Source organism: Castanea sativa, chromosome 2, assembly GCF_040712315.1.
Source record: "Castanea sativa cultivar Marrone di Chiusa Pesio chromosome 2, ASM4071231v1".
NCBI classification, from domain to species: domain Eukaryota; kingdom Viridiplantae; phylum Streptophyta; class Magnoliopsida; order Fagales; family Fagaceae; genus Castanea; species Castanea sativa.
Window position 1 is genome coordinate 31,850,501 of NC_134014.1, and position 25,718 is coordinate 31,876,218.

General features: G+C 39.5%; 2 protein-coding genes, 1 long non-coding RNA gene and 5 other non-coding genes across 9 annotated transcripts; 7 read left to right on the forward strand and 1 right to left on the reverse strand.

Annotated features, from left to right (window-relative positions):
• Nucleotides 1-1,475: 1,475 nt before the first annotated feature.
• On the reverse strand, nt 1,476-2,162 carry LOC142625220 (uncharacterized protein At4g02000-like). Its single transcript, XM_075798910.1, has one exon. It carries the CDS (start codon nt 2,160-2,162, stop codon nt 1,476-1,478), a length of 687 nt encoding a protein of 228 aa, XP_075655025.1.
• Nucleotides 2,163-4,448: 2,286 nt separating this feature from the next.
• Nucleotides 4,449-7,227, forward strand: LOC142623381 (uncharacterized). Its single transcript, XR_012842134.1, has 2 exons — nt 4,449-4,577; nt 6,859-7,227. It is a non-coding gene; the product is annotated as an uncharacterized LOC142623381 (long non-coding RNA).
• LOC142626540 (small nucleolar RNA snoR99) lies at nt 5,006-5,106 on the forward strand. Its single transcript, XR_012842536.1, has one exon. It is a non-coding gene; the product is annotated as a small nucleolar RNA snoR99 (small nucleolar RNA).
• On the forward strand, nt 5,307-5,429 carry LOC142626588 (small nucleolar RNA SNORD14). The gene has a single exon (XR_012842576.1). It is a non-coding gene; the product is annotated as a small nucleolar RNA SNORD14 (small nucleolar RNA).
• Nucleotides 5,600-5,723, forward strand: LOC142626589 (small nucleolar RNA SNORD14). The gene has a single exon (XR_012842577.1). It is a non-coding gene; the product is annotated as a small nucleolar RNA SNORD14 (small nucleolar RNA).
• Nucleotides 5,927-6,049, forward strand: LOC142626590 (small nucleolar RNA SNORD14). The gene has a single exon (XR_012842578.1). It is a non-coding gene; the product is annotated as a small nucleolar RNA SNORD14 (small nucleolar RNA).
• LOC142626587 (small nucleolar RNA SNORD14) lies at nt 6,571-6,693 on the forward strand. The gene has a single exon (XR_012842575.1). It is a non-coding gene; the product is annotated as a small nucleolar RNA SNORD14 (small nucleolar RNA).
• A 12,692-nt stretch (nt 7,228-19,919) lies between the features above and the next one.
• On the forward strand, nt 19,920-22,233 carry LOC142623775 (uncharacterized). 2 transcript variants are annotated; one of them, XM_075797230.1, is made up of 5 exons: nt 19,920-20,325; nt 21,166-21,216; nt 21,310-21,443; nt 21,532-21,623; nt 21,718-22,233. In XM_075797230.1, exons 1-5 carry the CDS (start codon nt 20,035-20,037, stop codon nt 21,894-21,896), a joined length of 747 nt encoding a protein of 248 aa, XP_075653345.1. In that variant the 5' UTR covers nt 19,920-20,034; the 3' UTR covers nt 21,897-22,233. The 2 variants fall into 2 exon arrangements, with proteins under 2 accessions (XP_075653345.1, XP_075653346.1); XM_075797231.1 differs by having other exon boundaries at nt 19,921-20,325; nt 21,729-22,233.
• Nucleotides 22,234-25,718: the final 3,485 nt, after the last annotated feature.

A 25,718-nucleotide genomic window follows, 5' to 3' on the forward strand; every position in this document is an offset into this window, starting at 1 on the left:
AGGCAGCCCCAACAAATTGATCAATAGAGGAGAATGATCCGATGACATACAACTAAGGTGATGTACCCTAGTTCCTAGGAATTTTTGAAACCAAGAATTTGTAGCCATGCACCGATCCAATCTTATTCTTATGGAATGCCCATCAACATAATGTTTTGCCCACGTGAACTTAGGCCCCACATATCCCAAGTCCATGAAGCGACATTCATCGATCACATCTCAAAATAGTTGCATTGGATTATGGTCTCTAGGTGCCCCCTCCCCCACTTTTCCTCTTGACGAACAATTTCATTAAAATCACCACCACAAATCCAAGGAATGTTCATTCTAGAATTTAAGCTTCTTAGTTTGCTCCATGTTTCACTCCTCCTGTGGGTTTCAGCCTTTCAGGTTCTCCATAAAAACTAGTGAATCGCCATGCATTTTCAGTGTTCCCATTGATGATCGTATCAATAAAATACCTGTGAGAGTCAACAACATCAATGTTAATAGAATTTTTCCAAAATAATACTAGTCCACCACCTCTATCAGCCTTGGAGCCACCCACATCTGGTCAAAATTAATCTTGCTCAAAGTACGATCTAGCCTTGCTTCTTTTGTCCATGTTTCGGCTATAAACATGACAGAGAGATCTTTTGCCTGTATCAATCTAACAAGCTCATTCTCTGTACGTGAGTTCCCAAGCCCATGACAATTTCATAATAATAGACTCATTGCTTCTGGCAGGGTTGGTAACTAGCCTCCACCAATATCTTATTTTTTGTTGCACCTCCCTGTGAAACCCTTCTTTTTTTTGATAACTCAGTTTAGTTTATTGCACTTCTTGCACTTCTTTTTTCCCCCACTACTTCAGTCATACTCACATCTGATACCACCCCTATTCTAGTAAGCCTTTTCCAAGTACCTTTAGCTTGCACGTGATTGACAAGAGAGCTAGGTATCTCAACCAATGGCACTCGTGATGAGGAGGACAAGTGGGCTGCTTGTGCTGCTAGGCTCGGCAAGTTTGATTCATTAATGATAGGATGGTCCACATAGTTTTCCTTTCCTGTACCAACTCCACAATCGGTTATCACTGTGATTTTTGAGTCATACTTTTTTATTTCCTTATCAATCTCCCTAATTACCTCCTCAAAAGACTCTGCTCATACCTTTTTCTCTGCTGACTCGGCCTGTTGTAGCATCAAATCCTCCATGATTCCTTCGTCTGTTGATAGCCTTGACTTCCGCTGATACACCTCCTGGAAATCCGATGCAATTTTTTCTCCATCGTGGGCTTCGAGGTTTTCCTTTTTAGGCCTAATGATCTCCAACAGTGGTTTCCCTGTGCGAACCACCACCACCGGCGGTTTCTTAGCTGTTCTGAAGTTTTTCATCGACGCACCAAATTTTTTATTAACAAAAAAACCGGGAACTTTAACCATATATCTTCGAGTCAGCACAAATGGCATTGCCTTAAGCCAGGGACCATATTGCTAGGACTCCAGTAGGAGGCTTCCTTTGCTTTCAACCCAAAGGTCATAGTCACGATCATCGTGTGTCATACATCCACACCAAAAGCAAAGGCTTGGAAGTCTTTCATATTTGAAGGGCACCCACAATTTCTTGCCATTGTCAAGTGAGATAACTCGCTCCCTGCACAATGGTTGGGAGATATCTATAGTAACTCGGACTCGCATAAAGTTATCTCCCTCTGTTCCTGCTTCATCAGTCCCTACAGTCACCTTTCCAATTGCCTCACACAGTTGTTCAGCAATCCTTCTTGTCCGAAATCTGATAGGGAGATCATGAACTTGCACCCAAAATGTCATCTTACTAAACTCCATATCACCCACGTCTGTTTCCTTACTATACCATTGCAATACCATTAGACGTTTGTCAAAGCTCCAAGGCTTTGCTGCCAGGACTTTTTCCAGCTCACTCTTATCCTCAAACGTAAACAATACCACATGATCACTCTCCTTTTTGATCTTGAAGCCATTTTCTGATCTCCAAAGTGGTGTGAAGGTCTTAGCTATAGCGTCTCTGTTAAGAGCTCGCTTAGTCAAGAAATTAGCTGCTAAAATAAACTCTGTCTTTGCCTGTTCCTCCTCGATGCGAAAGTTTGATCCTTCACATTTTGAGAGGGTTAGACTATTCCAGGTTTTCGTAAGCTTTTCCATCCTACACTAGTATCTGTTTCCCAAAATCTCTAAGAAAAACCAACAAAGCCTCAAGGTAAACCTATTACCTTGGGGGACAAAGACACCTTCGAGAGAAGGGACAACTATTCTACAATCTAGGAAGAGATGGAGACCCACCCTTCACTAGCAAAGAGAAATTTAGGTTACACTAGTGCATTGCATTTTTGTATGCTTATAAATATAAAAAGAAAAGACACATGGTGTCTAGGCATTTGTTAGGCTTTAGTAAAAGTTTATGCTTTAATTGGGTGTGGTCTGCCTAATAAACTAATAGTCGGGCAATCTAGATAAGGAGCCATCGTTTGATTTTAAAGGATCACTATGATATACTATTATAAGGGACAAAATATAGGGATTAAAAATGTATTTTCGCCTTAATATTTTATAGAGGATATTTTTTCATCTCAAGATAGAGAAAAATTTAAAAGATATTACTTTGTTGGGGCTTTAGCATATCTTATAACATAAAATACTAATTGTATACGTTATTCTTGAGTTTGAGGGATACCAATTTTTATTTTTTGATGGGGCGGATTACCAAGTTGATTAGCAGACTATCTTGCTCTTCTTAGATGATATATGTCGTCTGTAGGATAATTTATCAACCGATGTAATAGAACATTATTAGCCACGTTGTCTCTGAGATGCAATAGCCTAACCACCATTGCTATTATCTTACTATTATGAATTACTAAGTATGATATAATGAAACTCTTAAATAATATTCTCATACATACACATGGCATTAATTTTCATCAATGAGCTTGTTCTTTTTTGTTTAAGTTATGTCTTCATGAGCTGGGTTTCACGCATTCCATTTTTGAAGGAGATGCTGAAATCATTATCAAGGCACTTGTTGAAGGAAACTATTCTATTCTTAGTATATGACACATTGTGAAAGACATTGAGTCTATGATAGATTTGTTACAAACCAAATCGTTCTCTCATGTTAGGAGGCAGGGTAACACAGTGGCCCAAGCCTTAGCTTAGAGAGCGAGACTTTCTTTTTCTGTTTTAATCTGGATGGAGGATGTTCTACCAAATATTTATTGTTTTGTTTCTGCTAATTTCCCAATTAGTTAATAAAATGCCAAAGAGTTTGGATTCTCAAAAAAAAAAAAAAAAAAAAAATTATGTCTTCATGAGACCATGCCAACATGTTAAACTGATATTTATTCTCATATAAAAATTATGTAGGTATGTCTCACACAGGCTATGAATTTTTTTGGATACTTTTGGGAGGATGGATTTTGGAGTTGTTGAGATAGCAAGTGTAAATGCAAGTTCTAAGACATTGTACAAAATGTTTATCAACAATAATTTTTAATCTTTTTTTCTCTAGTTTTTATTTATTTTATATTATATAATATTTTTAATTGCAAAAAAAGAAGACAAACAAATTTATTATAGTTTTTAAGAGAGGTGGATTACAGAGGCCTAATAGAGGTGATTTCAAGTAGGTAAAGTAATAAAGTCTAAACCACAGATAGACACTATTAAAACTGGCCTAACCATGTATACGGTTAGTGTAATTTCACCATATTTTTCTTTTATTGGAAAGTGGTCATATATATTATAATAATAATAAAAATAGATGAATGGCCAAGTTTGTCATTTTCATTTTTATAGTTCAACCTTTAACTATTAAAAATTTGATAGTACATGAAGCTATTTGCAAGTTAGGAAAAACAAGTTGATAGTTGAAACATGGTGAATGTATTTAGGGTAAAGTACTATTTTGGTTCCTAAACTTTATTAAAAGTTTGCTTTTCATCCCTAAACTTTCAAAAATTATTTTTTCATCCCTAAACTTTGTAAAGAGTTTTTTTGAATAGTATAGATATAAAAATAAGAATGAAAAAAAGAATTTTTTCAATAGTTTAGGGATGAACAACATACTTCTAGTAAAGTTTAAGAACATAAAAAAACATTTTCAATAGTTTAGGAATGAACTGTAAACTTTTTAATAGTTTAGGGATGAAAAATAAACTTCTTAACGTTTAGGGATAAATTTTTTTTTTTTTTGAAAAGTTTATAAACTAAAATAGTATTTTACCCATTTATTTATTTATTTTATAACAAGAGTAATAATTGTTTTGGGCAATAGAAATTAGGCTGCAGCCGAAAAGGAGCCCAATTAGGCCCAACCCAAAGTTGGTCTAGAACGTTCCACGATGGACCTTCCATCACCAGCGCAACAAATCTTGGCCGTCCATTTCACAAAAACCCTGAGATCTCCAAAACCCTAAATTGTCCCAACCCACTATAAATCACTACCTCAGCTCCGTTCTCTTTCCTCATCCTCTTCCACGAACGCTTTCTCTCCGCCTAAAACAACCCTTCTTCTCTTTCACATTAGCAATGCCTCTCTCATTGACCCTTTTCATCAAACAGGTTCTATTGTTTATTCCTTTTTGGCTATCTCATTTGTGCTTTTGTATTATGTTTTGGTTGATTTGTAGATAGATATCCAGTCCTCTGAATTATTGCTCATGTGGGTCTTTTTGTTTTTGTGTAAAGTTTATATTTTTACATTGGTCAAATGTTTGGCAAGCTTATTGCGATTTCCTACTAGGTGGTTTTTTTTTTTTTTTTCAATTATGTTTTTGGGTAAAGCTTGAATTTTTATATTAGCCAATTGTTCAGTAATTGGAATGGTAATGGTTACTGTGTGTCTGGTATTTTTGCTTTGTGGGGTACCCATATCTTGTTATATATTCTGTGGGTATAAGAATTTTGCATGGTTAGTGTAGTGTCAGTTCTTTTTAGTTTTTGAAATTATGATGGGACTTGTACGTCTGCCCCTTCAGCAGTGTGTGTGATTGCTCTAGGGATGAACAAGTCCCCTCATATTAATCCATCTGATTCACTTTGTCAGCTGTCTTATTCGTTGTCTAGCTGATCATTTTAGGGTGGTACATGCTATGCAAATCTTATTTCTATGCTTAGTTATATTCTATGCGTTTAATGATCCAAATATACTTGAACACTCATGCATATTAATGTTACAGTAACTTCTCTTAAAATTGTTAGATTTTGAGTAACTATTATTTTTTTTGAGTTCCTCTGATGTTGTACATGAATTTTTTTTTGGTTATCATTCTCATATGGTTTTTGGACAAATGTTGATGATGACAACTCCTAAGGCTTGTTTCTCAAAACATTCGCAGTGGCCGCCTAAGAGCTTTCGCCTACGCCAGGCTTGAGAGCTAGTGCTGCTTATTCCTTCCTTGGATGTCTGAAACTTATTACCTCCTTCACCTAGATGTAATTTTTTTTATTTGTATACACTTCTGAAAGTTTTTCCTCTCTGGAATCATGCTGTCAAATTGTTAGCTTTCATTATCATGAATTTTAGATCTGGCAAGACTATCTTTGATTTAAATATTCAATAGTTATGGAATTTGCAATATATTTACCAATGATGATAAATCCAAAGGCTTGTTTCTCAAAAACATTCGCAGTGGCCGCCTAAGAGCTTTCGCCTTCGCCAGGCTTGAGAGCTAGTGCTGCTTTATCCTTCCTTGGATGTCTGAGCTGTTCACCCCATGATACTATGTGATATTGATTTTATTGGTGTACAGTTTCTCTAGATATTTTGCATTCTTCCCATTATGCATCTAATAAATTTGTCATGTGTAGGGTTTTCTAATGTTTGATAGCGAACATTGTAAGTTTTTTTATTATAATGGTAATAGTTTATTCTATTTGTAATCTTTAGCATAGGGTATTTGCAATATTGTTCTTGATGATGAAAAATACAAAGGCTTGTTTCTCAAACATTCGCAGTGGCTGCCGATGAGCTTTTGCCTTTGCCAGGCATTGAGAGCTAATGCTGCTCTATATTTCCTTGGATGTCTGAAAGTTGTTACTTTGACATACAGAATTAGCTGGCAGTGAGTGTTGTCTTTTTAGTGAATTCCTAGTTATTCTGGTTGTTTGCTTTTATTATTTTTTGTAAGAATGGAATCCTCATTGCCATATTTCTTAATTGTTCCCACTAAACTTTTTTTGACTGAATTTTATTCTCCAAATTTCTAAATGTCAATCTGTCTTGAAAAGTTTTGGTGGTACTGTCTTTGTTTTTTAAAATTATGGTTAGTTTTTTATATCCACTGATGATAAATTAGACGTCTTGTTTCTCAAAACAATTCAGTGCTCTGCTTTCTTTGGTTGCAAGTGCTATTGCTGCTTTAGTTTAGTCTCTCCTTGAATGCTGGAGGTGTTCATTCCTTTATAATATATAAGTTTAAACTCCTCTAAATTGTTTTATATCTTCACATTTTGTTACAAATAAATTTGTGATTCAAAGAATTTTCTAATGTTTGGAATTGAGCACATTAATTTCTTACTCTAAGATCGGATGTTTATGCATTTACAATATTACTGTTGATGATGACAAATCCAAAGGCTTGTTTCTCAAAACATTCGCAGTGGCCGCCTAAGAGCTTTCGCCTTTGCCGGGCTTGAGAGCTGGTGCTGTTCAATCCTTCCTTGGATGTCTGAAACACATTTCTCTTTTATAAACTACATTGATGTTATGAATCTCTTCAGACTAATCTTACAATTATCATACATATTGTTTTGTTTCATTTAGTAAAAATCCTATTTGTTGGCTTTGTTAATAAAACAAGTTCTGTAGCTATTCTTTCTGTTGTCTTATTTCCATGTACAGTATTTGGTGTGGAGAGTGGAGACAGCAAGGGAATTAGGAGAGAGTAAGTGTTGCCCGGCTGCTGCTCGGAAAATTTATTGAACCAAGTGTTGCCCGGCTTTGTTGTTGGCTGTGGCAAATTGAGGCACTCTGTTGGAGGGTCAAATAGATGTTCGACGGTGCTGATTGGGTTCTTGGTCTTATTTAGGAGAATTGTAGATTGCATTTGCTTATAGAATCAATGGGTTTCGATTCTGTTGTATGTGTGTCAGATATGTTATTCACTTGTTCCATAGTGTAAATGGGCTAAATTCTAAAATAATTGTGAAATATTATGCAACCTTAAAATGCTATATGAGCTTTGTGATTCAGTCACTTCATTCTGAGAAAGAGAAATGATATGTCCCCAACATTTTTACAACAAATCTTAAGTGGTAGGTTGTTAGTGGTTTTTATTGTTAGGGCAAAAAAGTAATCTTCGTATTTAGTTCAAATTTGAACTAGTAATAACTATTTAGGATTTGTTGTGAAAATATTGTAAAAATGTTATGGACGTAGTATCTCTCATTTGATGCTTCCAGGGGTGACCATCCGTAAAATTCAACGAGTGTGAAATGTGACAAGAAAATTTAGCAAGGACCCAGTTGATATAAATTTTGGTTGATAGTTTTTTTCTCCTTTAAATGATAATTTATTGTTTAAAAACAAAGTAGATCAACAAGGGGTTGAAAGAGTTGGAACATTGAATTTAGTTTCCCGGTGTTTGAATGCTTATTTTGGTTTGACATTTGGCTTTGGAGCAAATTAAATAAAGTTAAGATTTTGCAGGGAGGGCAAGTTAGTATATGACTTTTATCGTTGTATTGTAAATGTAAATAAATTGAGGTTTTTAACTAAAAATGTTATTTATATATATATATATATATATATATATATATATATATATATATATATATATATTGATGTGGGACGAAAACGCTGACCATCCCTAGACGGTCACTATCTCGGCAGCCGTCCAGGAGTTATTCTCAGAACGAGGGTAACGGGCAAAGTCGTTCTGAGGATGATGGCGAAGCTCCATCCCTCGTCCATGGGATGCGCACAGCTTATCCCGAGAGGACTCGTCCACATAAAGATTTGTGGACGAGGATGTTATTGGAATTATCAGGCACACTCGACGAAGGAATTCCAGGACGAGGATATCATACTTAGGAAAATCTCCGAATATAACATGATAATCCCTTATCCTACGCATAACTGTCATATATCCGTTGTGAAATAGAAATGTAACTCCTAAACGGTTATGACAGTTACATTTAATCCTTTTGCCTCCTCGAATTCATGGGAGGTTCCAGTATTTAATAACCGTCTATGGGAACGTTATATAAACACTGATTCTGACAAAGCAAAGGTATGTGAAACTTACTCCAAAAAAGTTGGAACTTCAAGAATAATAGAGAGAAAAACTAACTTTGCCATCGGAGGGTTTTTGGCCGGCAACCCCGGTCACCTTTTGATTCGCTTTTCTTTTTCTTTAGGCCGCAGAGAGAGCAAGTGGTCATTTCAAGTCCGAAGCATCCAGCCTACTGATCTTCTTTGCATCATCAGTTGGCGCCGTCTGTGGGAAACACTAGTGTTCTTTTCGTTCGGTTGTTTGTTCTGTTTTCAACGATTAGTCTTTCCCAGACAAAGGGCTGAATGGTTCGAACAAGATCAAGGGCTACAAGCCCAGGCCACCAGGAGAGTAGGGATGCTTCTAGCAACCCCCTTCGCGATCGCAGATCAACGCCTGTCGTGCAACCACCCTCCATTCAACATATACAATCCATGGCCGCCGCTATGGCGGAACTGACACGTCAAAACCAGGAGTTGAATAGGGAGATCAACCTCAGGAGGCAGCGCCAAGATGGGCATGCGGATAGACGGGCACCGAGTCAGGAAGGTGGAGGAGAAAATGTCGAGTCCGAAGATCAAACAAGAGGTACCACTTCAAGAAGGGTGCCATACTTGGAAAAAGAGATGGACCAGATGCGAAAAGCCAAGGATGAAATGAGGGAAAACATGAGGCGAGCGAACCTAGTGGATGATATGGTTCACCGAACAGACTCCCCCTTCACGGCTTCCATCAGCAGTCACCCCCTACCTCCGAAGTTCAAAATGCCTTCTCTGGACTCGTATGATGGAAATCGCGACATTTGCGATCATATTGCAACTTTCAAGACGACCATGCACCTACAAGGAGTCTCGGACGAGATTATGTGCAGGGCTTTTCCCACCACACTTAAGGGACCGGCGCGAGTGTGGTTTGGTAAGATACCCCCAAATTCGGTGGGATCCTTTGAAGAGTTGAGTAAGTTGTTCGTCAACAATTTCATTGGAGGACAGCGTCACAAGCGTTCCTCCTCCAGCTTACTGACCATAGAGCAAGGGGAAAATGAGAGTTTGCGATCCTTCATCACCCGTTTTAATAGGGAGGCCCTGACGGTGGACGAGATGGATGACAAGCTATTACTGGCCGCTTTCCACAATGGGGTCAATTTTGACTTGTTAATTCATAAGCTCTACGAGCAGGAACCGCAGACCATGGCTGATCTCGTCCATTCGGCCCAGAATTTTATGAACGCTGAGGACGCTATCATAGCCAAGAGGAGAAAAAGGGCAGAACGTTCAGAAGCGGGTCACCATCGTTATTTGGATCAAGGACCTCGTCCAAAGAAAGCTCGGGTAGACGAGAGAAAAGATAAGGATGGTAAGAAGGCCAGTTCCTCCGCGAGGAATCAGCAATACACGCCCCTGACTATGCCACTAGAGCAGGTTCTTATGCAGATCAAGGATGATCCGTCCTTGAAGTGGCCAGACAAAATGAAGAGAGATCCCAACAAGCGTAATAGGAGCAAGTACTGCCGTTTTCACAGGGATCATGGGCATGATACGGACGAGTGCTTCGACTTGAAGCAGCAGATAGAAAATCTCATTAGACAGGGAAAATTGAGGAACTTCCTTGGACGAGACCAGAGAGATGAGAAAATGAAGGCCAAGGTGGAAGAATCATCATGCCCCCCACTAGGAGAAATAAGGGTAATTGTAGGAGGAAACTCGACGACGCAGTTGTCCAAGTCAAGGAAGACATATCTGAAGGTGGTGTAGAACATCCAACTGTCTGGACGACCTCCTAGGACGAGGGAGGTAGACCAACAGGCTGTTACGTTCACGGACGAGGAGGCAGGACGAATTCACCACCCACACGATGACGCGATAGTCATCACCCTACTCATCTCTGACTACACGACCAAGAGGGTATTGATAGACAATGGCAGCTCTGCAGACATTCTCTACTACCCGGCATTCCAACAAATGAGGTTAGGACGAGATCAGTTTCGACCAGTGAACTCGCCGTTGGTAGGATTCGGAGGAATGAAGGTGAAACTTGTGGGCACCATCACGTTGCCAGTAATCGTCGGAACGTATCCGCAGCAGATAACCAAGGAGGTAAATTTCCTTGTTGTTGATTGTGCATCGTCATATAATGCAATTATTGGAAGGCCAACTTTGAATAGCTGGAAAGCGGTAACCTCTACCTACCACCTGTCCATCAAATTCCCAACCGAGTACGGAGTAGGCCAGGTACAAGGAGACCAGCTGGCCGCCAGAGAATGCTACTTAGCTATGCTGGCCATGGATGAGCACATGCAGGCGATGAGTATAGACAGAAGAAGGGTCGTAGCTGAGCCCACTGAAGCATTAGAGGACGTCCCTTTGGACGATAACCAGCCCGAGAGGTCTACTAGAGTTGGGGCGAGCATGGAAGAGGGGGCAAAGCACGCTTTGATTCGGTTTCTGAAGAAAAACCTCGATGTCTTTGCATGGAGTCATGAGGACATGCCTGGCATTGATCCGAGCGTCATTACCCATAGCCTGAACGTGTGTCCCTATTCGAAACCAGTGCGTCAGAAGAGAAGAGTTTTTGCTCCCGACTGAGACAATGCCATTAAGGAAGAGTTGCAGAAGTTGGTCACCGCGAAGTTCATCCGAGAAGTTCATTACCCAGACTGGTTGGCGAACGTAGTCATGGTCAAGAAAGCCAATGGCAAGTGGCGGATGTGCGTGGACTTCACTGATCTAAACAAAGCTTGCCCCAAGGATAGCTACCCATTGCCGCGCATTGACCAGTTAGTGGACTCGACGGCAGGCCACAGAATACTTAGCTTCATGGACGCTTTCTCAAGGTATAACCAGATTCAGATGAACGAAACGGATCAGGAAAAGACCTCATTCGTCACGAGCCAAGGGTTGTATTGCTACAAGGTAATGCCCTTCGGTTTGAAGAATGCGGGGGCGACCTACCAAAGGCTGGTTAACCATATGTTCCGTCCTCAAATTGGGCGAAATGTGGAGGTTTATGTGGACGACATGCTGGTGAAGAGCCAGGACGAGGATAAACATCTGGACGACTTTCAAGAGACTTTTGATACGTTGCGACGGTACCACATGAAATTAAATCCGAGCAAGTGTGCTTTCGGGGTTTCATCGGGTAAATTCTTGGGGTTTATGGTGTCGCACAGGGGAATTGAGGCGAATCCGGATAAAATCCAGGCGATACTAAACATGGAGCCACCGAAAAATATCAAGGATGTCCAGTCTCTTACTGGACGATTCGTCGCCCTCAACAGGTTTGTATCGAAAGCTACTGACAAATGTTTACCATTCTTTAAAGTCCTTAGGAAGGCTTTTGAATTGACGGACGAGTGTCAAAAGGCCTTCCAAGACTTGAAGACGTATCTAATGACGGCACCATTGTTGAGTCCGTCTGTACCTGGGGAAGAGTTGTACTTGTACTTGGCAGTGTCCCCACACGCAGTAAGCTCAGCGTTAGTCAGAGAAGAGGGGAGAGTCCAGAAGCCAGTCTATTACACAAGTCACGCGATGAGAGGGGCAGAAGGACGATACCCGAGGATGGAGAAACTAGCCTTCGCATTAATCACGGCTTCCAGGAAGCTGAGACATTATTTTCAAGCACACGTCATCAACGTCCTAACAGACCATCCCATAAAAAAGGCGATGAGCAAGTTGGAAGCTACTGGACGGCTAGTACAGTGGGCTGTTGAGCTTAGCAAGTTTAATGTCAGGTACCTCCCAATGAGCACGATAAAATCCCAAGCGTTGGTAGATTTCATTGCAGAATTCACCCCCAGTCAGGACGACCTGAACAAGGATGAAGGAAATAAAATGTAGGTGGTTAATGTAGACGGATTGCCCACACTGTATGTAGGAGGGATTGGAATTGTACTGAAGTCCCTTGAGGGTGACAAGCTGGAGTATGCGGCCCGTCTGCAGTATCCAACTACCAACAATGAGGCTGAGTACGAGGCTCTACTCAAGGGGTTGGAATTGGCTAAGTCCTTAGGGGCGAAGTCGTTAACAATCAGAGGAGACTCTCAACTGGTCATTAACCAAGTAAATGAGATGTGTGATGTCAAGGAAGATCGAATGAAGAAGTACCTCAACAAAGTGAAACACCTTGCCCGAAAATTTTCAGCCATAAGTTTTATTCAACTTCCCAGGGAGGAGAATGCTGAAGCAGACGCCTTGGCGAAAGCCGCCTCGGCAGGGGTCATAAACGAGTTCGGCGACATCCAGTACATGCCGAGCATAGACATCCCTAACATACAGCAGATAGGAGGAGGAGAGAATTGGATGAGTCCGATAATAATTTACCTCAAAGATGGGAGGCTTCCAGAAGATAAGGATGAAGCGAGAAAGTTAAGGGTCAGGTCGGCCAAGCGAGGCTTTTCCCAACCCTACTTAAGATGCTTGGCTCCTGACGAGTCAAACTATGTTCTAAGGGAAGTTCATGAAGGATCGTGTGGAAATCATTCAGGGGCAAGGTCCCTTGTCCATAAGATCGTCCGTGCCGGCTACTATTGGCCAACAATGTAGGCAGACGCTAAAGCCTATGTTAAGGTATGTGACCAGTGCCAGCGTTATAGCAATGTGCCTAGATAGCCGTCAGAATACCAGACCCCAATGATGGCCCCATGGCCTTTCAAACAGTGGGGACTGGATATCCTGGGTCCTTTCCCCGTAGGAATCCGGCAGATGAAGTTTTTGGTGGTAGGAATAGATTACTTTACCAAGTGGGTAGAAGCCGAGCCTCTTGCAGCAATCACTCAGTAGAACGTGAAAAATTTTGTATGAAAGAATATCCTATGCAGGTTCGGAGTACCTAGGGTATTAGTATCTGATAACGGACGTCAATTTGACAACGCACCCTTCAGGGATTTTTGCAATCATTTTGGGATCAAGAATCACTATTCTTCACCCTCCCATCCACAGGCAAATGGGCAAGCAGAAGTAGCAAACCGATCCCTGCTGAAAATCATTAAGACTCGGCTTGAGGGGGCAAAAGGGATATGGCTAGACGAGCTACCAGGTGTTCTTTGGGCCTATAGGACGAATGCACGGACTCCAACAGGAGAGACCCCTTTTAAACTAGCCTATGGGAGTGAAGTTGTCATACCAGCGGAGGTCCATATGGCAAGTCACCGAGTGATGGAGTACCAGGAGAAAGACAACGGGGAAGAACTTTGCCTTGACCTCGATCTTATTGATGAGGTAAGAATGAATGCGGAGCAAAGGATGGCAAGGTACAAAAATCTCATGGCCAGACAGCATGATGCCATGGTAAAACCCAGACGGTTCGATGTGGGGGACCTTGTCCTCAAAAGGGTCTCCTTGGCGACCAGGAACCCAGCTCATGGAAAACTGGGACCCAATTGGGAAGGACCCTACAGGGTAATCAACTGCAAAAGGCAGGGGTCCTACTACCTGGAAGCCCTGGACGGGCGGAAGTTAGAGCATCCTTGGAACGTGGAACATCTGCGAAGGTACTATCAGTGATGAGCAGGGACGAGGGAAGCCAGTGGCAAAATTACAGTTGTGATTTGCGTGTTTGCTTATATTTACTTTTGCTTTTACTACTGTTATGGTGTGTTATGAATAAAAGTGCACTAATTCTTAAACTTTTGCACTACTTACAGATTAGCTTATGAAAGACGATGCTATGTACTTGAGTATCTTAATAAGGCACTAGCTTATAAGCATGTGCCAAGTTTGTGAACAATGTTCATGTAATAATATGGTTCAGATTTCTTATGTATTTGAATTCCAATTTCCCTGATAATACCCACGGACGAGGCAAAAGCCTTAGACAAGTAAAATCTCGGGACGAAGGCAAACTCGTCTAAGATTTCCTTCAAATGAGGATAAAGCAAAGAAAAAATGCTAAGGCACGCTCGTCCAAGCTTTCCTTAAAAAAATGAGGACAAAGCAAAGGGAAAAATGCTAAGGCCTTCTCGTCCAAAGCTTTCCTTTAAAAAGGATAAAGCAAGAGAAAGAAGCCAATGACTGCTCGTCCAAAGCTTTCCTTTAAAAAAGGATAAAGCAAAAGGAAAAAGGCCAAGGCCCACTCGTCTAAGAAAGAAAAGTAAGCCTTAAGGTATAGCATTCCAGAGACGAGCACTCGTCAAGACGAGAAAACATAAACATTATAAACTGCTTTTGAGAAGGCGAATAATAATTGCCTAAAGGACAGGCAAAAGTAATGCAGTCATCATCAATCCTAAGTGGGTCGTCCATAAAAATATTGTAGACGGTCATTCAACACTTAGAGCATTGTTTAAAAGACAATGGCACAAATGATAACAAACAAAGAACATATTCTTTAACCTGAAAGGGTAGACGGCCACCGTCCAAAAACCCTTATAAAATAAGCAGTAAAAGACATTGTTCATAAACTCGTCTAGAACACTCTAGACGAGGAAATTGTACTTGAATACATTTCAAATTCTTAAATACATTTTAAATAAAAAAAAAGAAAAAAGAAAGAAAAGAAAGCTAAGCGGCAATGACGATTGGTTAAAAACAGAAACATCTTCTTCAAGAGGAAGGGGCATCAGCGTTGGGGTCGTCCTGGGCTGGTCTGGTGGAAGCGTCGTCCTCGATGTTGACATCGTCTGAACCTGTGTGGACGAGAGAACTTGTAGCAGCAGCAAGGTTGAGTTTAATGATGCTAAAGTCAACTTCAGGAAAGCTGTCCATAGCGTCCATCCTAAAGTCCTCAAACCCTGCTGCGTAGTTTGTGTCCATCCAGTCGAAAACTCTTTGGACGCCTTGAATTCCTCCTTGCCTCGTCTTTAGCTTTCTTGAGAATAAGACTCAGCTCGTCATTCTCCCTGTGAATAAGCTCCGTACCTGGTCCATCCTTCTTGGCGGCGTCGGACTTCGCTCCCCACCAAAGCCTTCGGCTCTCGGCCTCGTCCTTGGCCTTGTTCGCCACCTCCGCCCACGTCCTACGGTCATTCTTGATCTCTTCTATTCTTTCTCTAGAAGGATCCTCGTCCCGTCCATCTCTACGTGGCTGCACTGGACGCGAATGAACTTTGACATTGCCTACATGGAAGAATAGAAAGTTCAGAAGATAGAATGGGCAAACATGGATGAACCAGGACGAGGAAAAATGCTCACCTTGAAGAGATCGTGGACGTCGGAGTGCTCGAACTGTTTGAAGGACATGTCATAGCACGCAGCTACGTCCTTGCCTTTCACAGCCTCTTGGAATCGTTCCCAAGCCAGATCTTCATTCTCCAATAAATTGGTAGAAATCCTTCGAGGCTGGGACGAGTCAAGAGCAGGAGACTTGGACGGAGTGACGCTAAGGGGCGTGGACGAGTCTACGTCAACGACCACGGGCGGTAGGAAGGAGGATCGAGGCCTAGCAGTTTCCACTCGGACGGACCCGAACTTAGCCTTCTTCCCTCGACGACTTGGCAAGCTAGCCAAGTCCACATGCTTAGACAAGCTCTTCCTTTTTTCTCCAGAAACAAGACGAGGTTGTGGTTGAGGTTCAGATTTAGCTGCCTCGTCGACCACTTCCTTCCCCTTGTTTCCCTTCATGGTTGCCATTCCTAAAAAAAAAAAAAAAAAAAAATAAGAATAATAATAATAATAATAAAACAAAAATGAAAAACGCATATCTTAAAAGGAGCACTCACGTCTACGGGTAGTTAGCTCGTGTGTTAAGGCTTCGACGGACGGTTCAGGGCCAAGTCCCCACTTGTGTAGACGCTTAAGGGTCACTAACGAGTGAAAGTCTCGTTCAGAATGTAGACGGGCCCTGTGGACGCGATCTCGGTGGAACTTGCTCAGAGAAGGTCGTCTAACGGCTGGAAAGGGAAGGCAGAAGTTAAGGTTAAATCATCGTCCAAAGAGAGTATAATAAAAAGAAAACAAAAATGAAGAGCATAACATACCTTCTGGACGAAGGTTCCCTATGTTTCCAGTATAAGGAGCAAAAGAGTCTCTACCAACCTCAACGGGATGCCCCGCCCAGAAACCAGAAACGAAGAAAAATTCTGTCTTCCAGTTTCTGTCAGACGAGGGCAAAGACTTAACCGTCTACGGTCATTGCCCCCGTGAACTGATGGAAGCCTTGAGATTGCTTTATCTTGGAGGGTTTATAGCAGTACAAGAACTCGTCCACGGTGATAGGACGGTCCCCGTCAAACACCTCCATCCATAAGACTTGCATGGAGACAATTAGTCTCCATGCGTTGGGGTTAAGCTGACACACTCCCAAGCCCAGCCTAGTGAGTAATTCCCTAGCAAAGGCATTCAAAGGAAGTCTAAGCCCCCTTAACAAATAAGCCTCATAGACACCTATCCCAAAACGAGGCTGGCAACACCATTCACCTCGGACAACTAACCTAGGGTTTAGATCATCAGGAATCTGAAACCAAGTCCTAAGGGCATCTAACCTTCTCTCGTCCGTCCTAGAAGGAACCTCTAGAGCACAACTATACACGGTTTCCCGTTCGTCCAAAGGGGATGATAGCGGGGAGCTCGTCGAGGTGTCAGCCCCAGAGGCTGTCCTCGTCCTAACACTCTCTTGAAAGATTTCTACGGGGATTTCAGGAACACCAGATGTGTATTCCTCAGTTATATGACCACTACTACTACTGACATTACTAGAAGTGTCATAGCTAGAGCCGTCGTGATACTCGTCTATGGCCTTGACCACACTGTCACTAGACGAGCAGGAGGCCATTGAAAACGCCCTAACACTTAAAAAGGAAAGCTAAAATAAGTGTAGAAAGATTACCTGGCTCTAGACGAAGGACACTAAGGACGCTGAGGATATTCCTAGACGAAGCGACGGACGAGAGTGTCAAAGCAGAAAATTTGAAAAAGTGAAAGGGGCATGAGAGGGAAACCACTATTTATAGGCAAAAAAGTCTCGGTAACCGCAACGACAGATCCAACTAAAAGGCGACACGTGGCGCATGCCTCGAAGGAATAAAAACAGATGACTAGCCCCCTATGGATGTGCGACACGCAGTGCAAAAAAAAAAAAAAAAAAAAAAAAGATAAAGGGGGATGAACTCGTCCTAAAATTTGTCGATATGTTGCATAACTCCTGGACGAGGGGGCAACTGATGTGGGACGAAAACGCTGACCATCCCTGGACGGTCACCACCTTGGCAGCCGTCCAGGAGTTATCCTCAGAACGAGGGTAACGGGCAAAGCCGTCCTGAGGATGATGGTGAAGCTCCATCCCTCGTCCATGGGATGCGCACAGCTTATCCCGAGAGGACTCGTCCACATAAAGATTTGTGGACGAGGATGCTATTGGAATTATCAGGCACACTCGACGAAGGAATTCTAGGACAAGGATATCATACTTAGGAAAATCTTCGAATATAACATGATAATCCCTTATCCTACGCATAACTGTCATATATTTGTTGTGAAATAGAAATGTAACTCCTAAACGGTTATGGCAGTTACATTTAATCCTTTTGCCTCCTCGAATCTAAGGGAGGTTCCAGTATTTAATAATCGTCTATGGGAACGCTATATAAACACTGATTCTGACAAAGCAAAGGTATGTGAAACTTACTCCAAAAAAGTTGGAACTTCAAGAATAATAGAGAGAAAAACTAACTTTGCCATCGGAGGGTTTTTGGCCGGCAACCCCGGTCACCTTTTGATTCGCTTTTCTTTTTCTTTAGACCGCAGAGAGAGCAAGTGGTCCTTTCAAGTCCGAAGCATCCAGTCTACTGATCTTCTTTGCATTATCATATATAATTTAAATATGATTGATAGTCATTTTTCATGTTTTTTGTTATTATTATTGTGAAACACTTTTTTTATTATTTTATTTTATGATTTATTTATACTATAAATAAACTCTTTGGTCTAGGGAGAACAAATTTGTTTCTATTATCCTTTCAATTTCTTTTTTGAAAGCTCCTGATCTTGCACAGCTGAAGATAATTTTTTTACCAAAATTAGATGGAGAGTTGACCAATTTTGCCACTACTCAAATTATTTTTTTTGCCCACAAGTAACAAAAAGTAAGTTAACTTACTTACTTTGTGTAAAGTGGACTTCAATTCTCTCTTAGGCCTTGTTTGTTTATAAAAAATCTTGATTAAGATGATTTTTTTTTATTTTTTAGTGTTTAGTAGTATAAAAAAATGAAAAAAATGAAAAGATTGTTTTTCAATTAATTTATAATTGTTACCAATCATCAGAAAATAAGATACTATTATAAAAAATAAAAAAATATTTATGGCGAAAATACCATTTTAGTTCCTATATGTTAGGGTAACGGTCAATTTGGTCCCTACATTTTAGTAGTAATCAATTTGGTCTCTGTTATTTTCAATTTGTAGTCAATTTGATCCATACAGTTAATTCAGTAACAAAAAATTTCTACGTGGCAAACGGTTTATCCAGTTGGCATGTTTAGTGTTAAAATATTAAATCAGATGTTGATGTGTCTAATTTTTAGTTGCCACATCAGCGATTACTAGGCAAAAAAAGCCATATCTTTTTTTTAAAATATTTGTTTTTGTACCAATTTTTTTTCTTTCCTAAATAAACAAAATTAGACCACAAACTTACATTTGATTTCAAAAAAAGAAAAGTTTCTCCAAGAAAATTTAATCTATGCGAGTCTCAGTAACATATATTAAGTAATATAAAAATCTAATCTATGATTATGACCAAATATAGGTCATCATCATCCCTATTATGAACTCAATCTGTCTCTTTCTCTGACATTTCACCTCTTGACTCTTGTTATTGAGAAATATACCAAGAAAATCTGTGTCTTAACTCTGATTTGTTTTTCTTTATTTTGATGGGACTCTAAATGGATTCTTTGAAATTTAGGATTCCACTAAAAAGAGAACATTTTCTAGTATTTTTCTTTTGGTAGAACCATGAACACCCATTTTCATAGAGACCTAGTGCAAGATTCTCGAGGTTATTATTGTTTAAGAAGTTAGATTAATTACTTCTAATGGATTTGTGCTATGGCTGTGTTTTTTTTTTTTTTTTTTTTTTGTGGTACTCTTCCAAATGTTTTTGCCTGATTCTATGGTGGAAAAGTCTAAAAGTTAATTTTGAAAATTTCAAGTTTTTAAAGAAAATGGGTATGGAAACCTAGTATCTCCAAACTCAGATTCACCACAACCCCACCTTCACGTACCACAGAACCACCATGGTGCCCCATTGTAAAATGAAATTGGTTAAAAAATTGTAAAAATATTCAAAGAAGAAATAAAGAAAAGGAAAAAAAATATTAAAGCTAATGTGGTTTTTTTTTTCCATGTAATCATTGATGTGGCCGCACATCAGCATTTAATTTAATATTTTAACACTAAACACGCTAATTGGACAAACTGTTTGCCACATAAACATTTTCGTGAGTGAATTAACTATAGAGATTAACTTGATTGCAAATTAAAAATAACTGGAACCAAATTGACCATGATCTCAAAATGTAAGGACCAAAATTGTGTTTTTACCTTTTTATTTTTATTTTTTATCTGTAATATAACTCATTTTTAAAAAAATATTATCATAAAATTAACCAAATTTAAATTTATTTAAAAAACATTATCGGCCGAAATTAATCAAATTCAAATTCATGATCATGAGTGCCAATCCGGCGGTGCTAAAAGCATGAGAAATAAGTGGTCTCATATGACCTAACTACCCCTCCGATTAATCACGAACCAGAAGAGTTGGTACCTAGTGTTTCCTCACTTCGGAGATTGCGAGGAAAAGTAGACAGAAAGACACACACACGCACACACAGAGCTATAGAGCGAGAGAGAGAGGAAGACAACAATGTTGTGTGGTCTGAAATTAGAGCTCGCTAACGTTGTCGTAAAAAACCCAAACTACAAAAAATACAGCTTCCCCATCAACATCGACTCCCGCCGTAAAAACTACAATCTCATGAGACGACCTCTCCAACTGTCTCTGTCGGTCGTACAATCACAGTACAATGCAACCGAAGCATCCGAGCCATCGATTTCCTCTCATTACACATCAACCGTCGGATCCTCTTCTCTTCAGCTCCCTCAGTGGAACCTCACCAACCGTCACATCGTCATGCTCCAAGTCATTGCTTGCGCGGTATTTACTTTTTATTTATTTATTTATTTAAATTTCAACTAAATTGAAACAAGTTAGACAATTTTTACTTGAATTCACTTAGATGATTTAAGTTTTGTTGTTGAATTAATTACATGATGAGACAATTATTTCATGTTTGTGTGAAAAAAAAAAATGATTGTTTTGATTCTCTAGATTTCAATTCTTGGTGCCATTAGACACTAATGTATGGACTATGGAGACATGTTCTATTATTGATAGTTTTTTTTGGTTATATTAATGAAAAATACTAAAAAATACTATCAATTTTACAATAAGATATCTACTCACAGCATTTTACACAACTGTGGAGATGGCAGGTTGTTAATCCTACTCATTTTATAGGCTTATTGGTGCCAAATCAACAACATAACAAATAAATTTATGAATGATTTGTTCGTTTTGTGTTTAAAAGTTGACGCTGTAGTTTGTAATAAGGCTTATATGGTAAAATTTGTAGTAGTTGAAGTATCACTCTATGTTTAAAAAGATAATTTCAAAGGGAAGTCTTTATTTTTAACGTGGAAAGGACATTGGAGGATGAATTTTATATTAAAAGTTGCAGTTACACCAAATGAAAAAAGGGATAGAGTAAGACTGTGTGAGAATTGAGGGCTCTGTAGATTATGATTATGCGTTTTTATTGTACATTGGTGTGAAATTTTTTTCCTTTTGATGATTTCATTTTCTTCGAAACAAAATGAACTTTTGGTTTGGATGGAGCTATGTTTATTTTTTTTTAAGAGAATTGTTACTTATCTCAATTTGGTGTTTTTGGTGATAGTATGTGGTGATTCTAATAGATGTGCATTTCTCATGTAGGTTGCAGTTTCAGCAACTTGGCTCTTTTTCTCTGCAATACCAACTCTTCTGGTGCGTGATGAAATATTCACTTCTTTTATACATATTATTGTGTTCACTTTTCTTGTTAGTTATATATTTGATGTTCAATGTGGCATATGGAAGGCTTTCAAGAGAGCAGCAGAATCACTAGAAAAGCTGATGGATGTTACAAGAGAAGAGCTCCCTGACACAATGGCTGCTGTTCGGTTGTCTGGCATGGAGATTAGTGACCTTACCATGGAGCTCAGTGATATGGGGTTAGCATCATAGATAAGAGCTCTTTTGCTAATCATTTTGGCCTCTATTTTTTATATCACGTTGCAAACCAATTCATTTGTTGTTTAGCCAGGAGATTAACCAAGGTGTTAAAAGCTCCACTCGAGCTGTTCGCTTAGCTGAAGAGAGGTTGCGCCGGTTAACAGGCATGGCTCCAGCAGGTTATCTATGTCTTCTGTAGCATTTTCATGGTTTAATCCGACTTCATTGAAATGATTTGGAGCAATGAATTTTACCTCATCTTTACTTGATTAGCTTCGGTGCAGGAGGTAGCCAGCCCGAAAACTGAGACAACAGTGCCAGTGTTGGCTAGAACTGCAAGGGGCATAAGGGAGGGAGTCGTGAAGGGTCGTTCAATCCTGCAAATGTTTTTCACCCTTGTCCAATTTTCTAGGTTGGCCCTCAACTATTTCACTAACCGAGCTAAGCGGTAAACCATAAGACAAACGAGCTTGATGGTGAGAATCATCGAATATGTTGTGTACATATTTTTCATTCTTTCTTCTTCTGATTTTCCCTCAATCTTAATTAAAAAAATATCCAGCTAGTATCATCATTGAGGCTTTACTTTTCAGTATGTTGAGTTATGGACCTACTAGGTAACAAGGGAAGATAGTTTTTTGCTTTTCTTTATTTGCTGTTGTTAATTGCAAGTGGTTTGTTGTAGCCTTGTCAATATGTGTACCTAGATTATTTGAGCTTTCTTTGAACTTTTTGTGGACTTTATACTCTGTAGTTTCTTCGCAATCAAGTTATCTTTAGCCTGATCAACTTTTTTTATTTTATTATTATTTTCATTATCTATAGAATCACTGGAAGTAAGCATATTAAACGTAATTAAATTCTTTGGTAGACTGGTCAGTGATCTTCAGCTTTAGGAAGTAATGGCACTTAATATGTCATCATGTATGCAACAAGCTTAGGCCTACGGATCTAGATTCACTTTTTATAATGAAATCATGACTCAATCTATCTGAGGTTGAAAAAACTAAAACCTGTTATATTGCAGTCACTTAGGTTACTATTACATATGTGTAGATAAGTAACCTTGTAGTGTTAAGATTCTAGTGTCCCACATGGATTAAGTGTTAGCTTAACCATGTGTTTATAAGCTCTTGGGCACCCTCCCCTTGCAAGCTAGTTTTCAAGGGTGAGTTCTACTCATGGGTTCCTAACATTTGATATTAGAGCCAGCTAACATGTCAAGTAATCGGACATAGCTCATTGAGGATGGGATCAAATGAGTTGCGGCTTTGTGGTTGGGTCTCCAAGGGGGCGACTTAGAGGCTAGATTAAAACGGCTTACTAAATCGTTGAATAATTGATAGGTGAGTGGAGCCGCCAAAAAAAGAGAAAGTGCTACCATCGGGTTAGTGTCGATTTATTATTGTTGTCATTGTTGAATCTGGTGTCCAGTTCTATGTGATTTGAGCTTAACAAGGCATTTTAGCTATTTGGCAGTTGTGTTGGGAAATTGACTGCCAAAATCTCATTTGTACTTTGGAAAAGGCAATAGAATTTCAAAAACTAGATTGACAAGTTTTGATACTGGGTGATTGTAGTTTTTAAATTTCCACTTGGCCAAGATGCTTGTGGGTTGTTGATGTGTCTTGCTGATGTTATGATTATCTGAAGTGTTAGAAAGTTGGAGAAAGTGACTTGAAAAGAACCAGGCTGTAGAGGTAGGGAAAGAATGGATGATTTCACCATGAAATGAGGCATATTTGTTACTGAGGGCTCATGGGAACCAACATTGCTTTAGTGACCCTGCATTCCATGCTAGTGTTTATAAATAGGGAGCTGTAGTAATTTCCATTTCATCACATCTTGTCTCATTTGATAAAATACCAAAAGAAGGTTTGATGAATTATATAGCTGCTGCAGAGTTTTTTTGTACTAAATTCTACAATGTAAGGTAAACATTTGTATAGCATCCACCTAAGCATATCATAATATAGGTAAATAATATTAATTTTCTTACATGTTGCGGTTATGTCAAGTAGATGTCTTGAATCCCAAATGAAAAGATTTTGGTGGAACCCACAAAACTCAAGGTATAGTGGCTTGGAAATCTTGGGTTAAGCTGTCTTCCTAAGAGGGTTGGCGGGTTGGGGTTTAGAAAATCAAAGGATTTCAACTCAGCTCTCATCACAAGTATGGAAAGCTATTGAGAATGCAAAAAGATATTATTGTTAAAGGTGCTTGCTTTAAGATTGGGGATGGGCAATGAGTAAATGTTTGGTTGGATCCTTGGATTGAGGGGTTTAAATCTAAACTGAAGGATGAATCTGTTTCACTTTATCCAATGATGGTCTCAAGTCTGATTAATTCCATTAACCATACTTGGATAGAGAGAAAATTATCTGAATTGTTTGCTTCTGAATCTGTAGCAGCCATTAAAAGAACTCCATTACCTCTTTCCCCTAAGAAAGACAGTCTCATATGGATCAAAGACCCCAAAGGGTGTTTTTTCTGTCAAGTTGGCATATAGATCCATCCAAGAAATCCCTACCAGTGATGCTAGAGGTGTAAACTGGCAAAAAGTGTGGAAGTTGAGAATCCATGAGAGACTGAAAATGATGTTATGGAGAGTTAGCTCAAATTTGTTGCCCACAATGGACAATTTGGAGCAAAGAATGGGAATAGCTGACACAGTATGTGTTTGCTGTAATGGGGAGAAGGAATCTGTTGTTCAATTATTTTTCCAATGCGCTATGACGAGAGCTATCTGGTTTGGGTCGAACTGTTACTACAGATCTGAGTTACTTAATATCAATAGCTGTGAAGACTTCGTAAAAGTGGTGACAGGTGACCTGGACTTTCTGGAGCATGCCCCTTTGAGAATAGCTATTACCTTGGAGGCCATGTGGAATCTAAGGAATCAAATCTTGCACAACAAGGAGCTTAAGGTCAACTTGGTGAGTGTAATTGGCAACATGGAACTAATGATATTGGAGCATATCAGATCAACAAAGGGAGATGGCAAAAACCACCTTTAGGTACAATTAAAATCAACCTTGATGCGGCAGTAAACCCAGATTTTACAGCTGTTGCTGCTGTGGCAAGGGATGATAGTGGGGGGGGGGGGGGGGATTTAAAAGCTTGGGCTAAGAAACAAGAATACTGTGATGCTATTGAGGTAGCGGCTGCTGCATTTACTTGGGCGTTAAAGTTAGCTTCCTTGGAAGGGTACAAGATCATGAATGAAAGCGACTCAAAGCTTTGTTTAGATGCTTTAAACGATGACTGTGAGAATAGTTTCTGGAACATTAGAACAGTACTTGAAAATGTAATGTATCTTAAGAGTTCTTTCCTTAGCTGCTCTTTGTTGCTCATGCCTTGGCTTAGGTTGTCTCTCCCTTAAACAGTTAAACTGTTAAACCCAAGTTTCTGTGTAATGTTTCTTCCTTGCCTCCCTCTGTTTTGGATGCTTTGAAGTTGGATTTGGCTTCCTGGTTAGTTTAATAGTAATGTTGTCTTAGCCAAAAACAGAAAAGAAAAAAAGTAGATGTCCTCTCTTTTTTATTTTACACACAGTATATAAACATAACACAGTTTGCTCTATGTAAAACTCTGATTATAACTAAAAACAAATATTTCTATATATGCATATATGTATGTTAATATATATATATATATATTTTTGGTAAGGTGGATTAGATACTATAATTCAAATATAGTATTGAATTATCTTTTTCAGTTTACATCAATCCATGGTCGCAGGTCCAAAGTCCTAATTCATACATAAATTGTGCTAGTCAATTCCAAGTAGTAATATTTTGTTGCTTGTAAGAAACTTTGCTTCACGGCACATATGACAAACACTACTTTGCAAATTCCTGTTTTGGACTCTGGAATCAAAAGCCTCATTCAGCAGCTCACACTCACAGTATTTACTCGCAGTCTCACATTATTGAAAATTTGTCATTTACCGCTATGTACGAGATACAGGTTCTGTGCTCACAGAACAGATAAGCAATAATATCGACATGCAAGCCGAGTGTTATTGAGTATCGAGATGAGGGCACATTTAATGGGGCTTTCTTTGGTGGAGAATGCAAAGAACTAGTTCCTAACAAGTGGAAGTTCTTTGACCTTGTCTAAGAATATTAAATAAGCTCAAAAATTGCGACAAAATATAATTAGATTAACAACTTTGAATTTTTGATATTTGTCTCAACATTTGTTGTATCTTTTCAAATAATTTTTGTTGCTTATTCCTTAAACTCTCGAGTTCAAGGTATTTTGGCCTCTTT

Excerpts from the sequence above, each read along its gene's own strand:
- LOC142625220 (XM_075798910.1), bottom strand. The coding sequence starts at position 2,162 with ATGGAAAAGCTTACGAAAACCTGGAATAGTCTAACCCTCTCAAAATGT.
- LOC142623775 (XM_075797230.1), top strand. The coding sequence starts at position 20,035 with ATGTTGTGTGGTCTGAAATTAGAGCTCGCTAACGTTGTCGTAAAAAAC. Across the intron at positions 21,444-21,531 it reads ATGGAGCTCAGTGATATGGG|CCAGGAGATTAACCAAGGTG; the intron begins GTTAGCATCATA and ends TTTGTTGTTTAG. Across the intron at positions 21,624-21,717 it reads AACAGGCATGGCTCCAGCAG|CTTCGGTGCAGGAGGTAGCC; the intron begins GTTATCTATGTC and ends TTACTTGATTAG.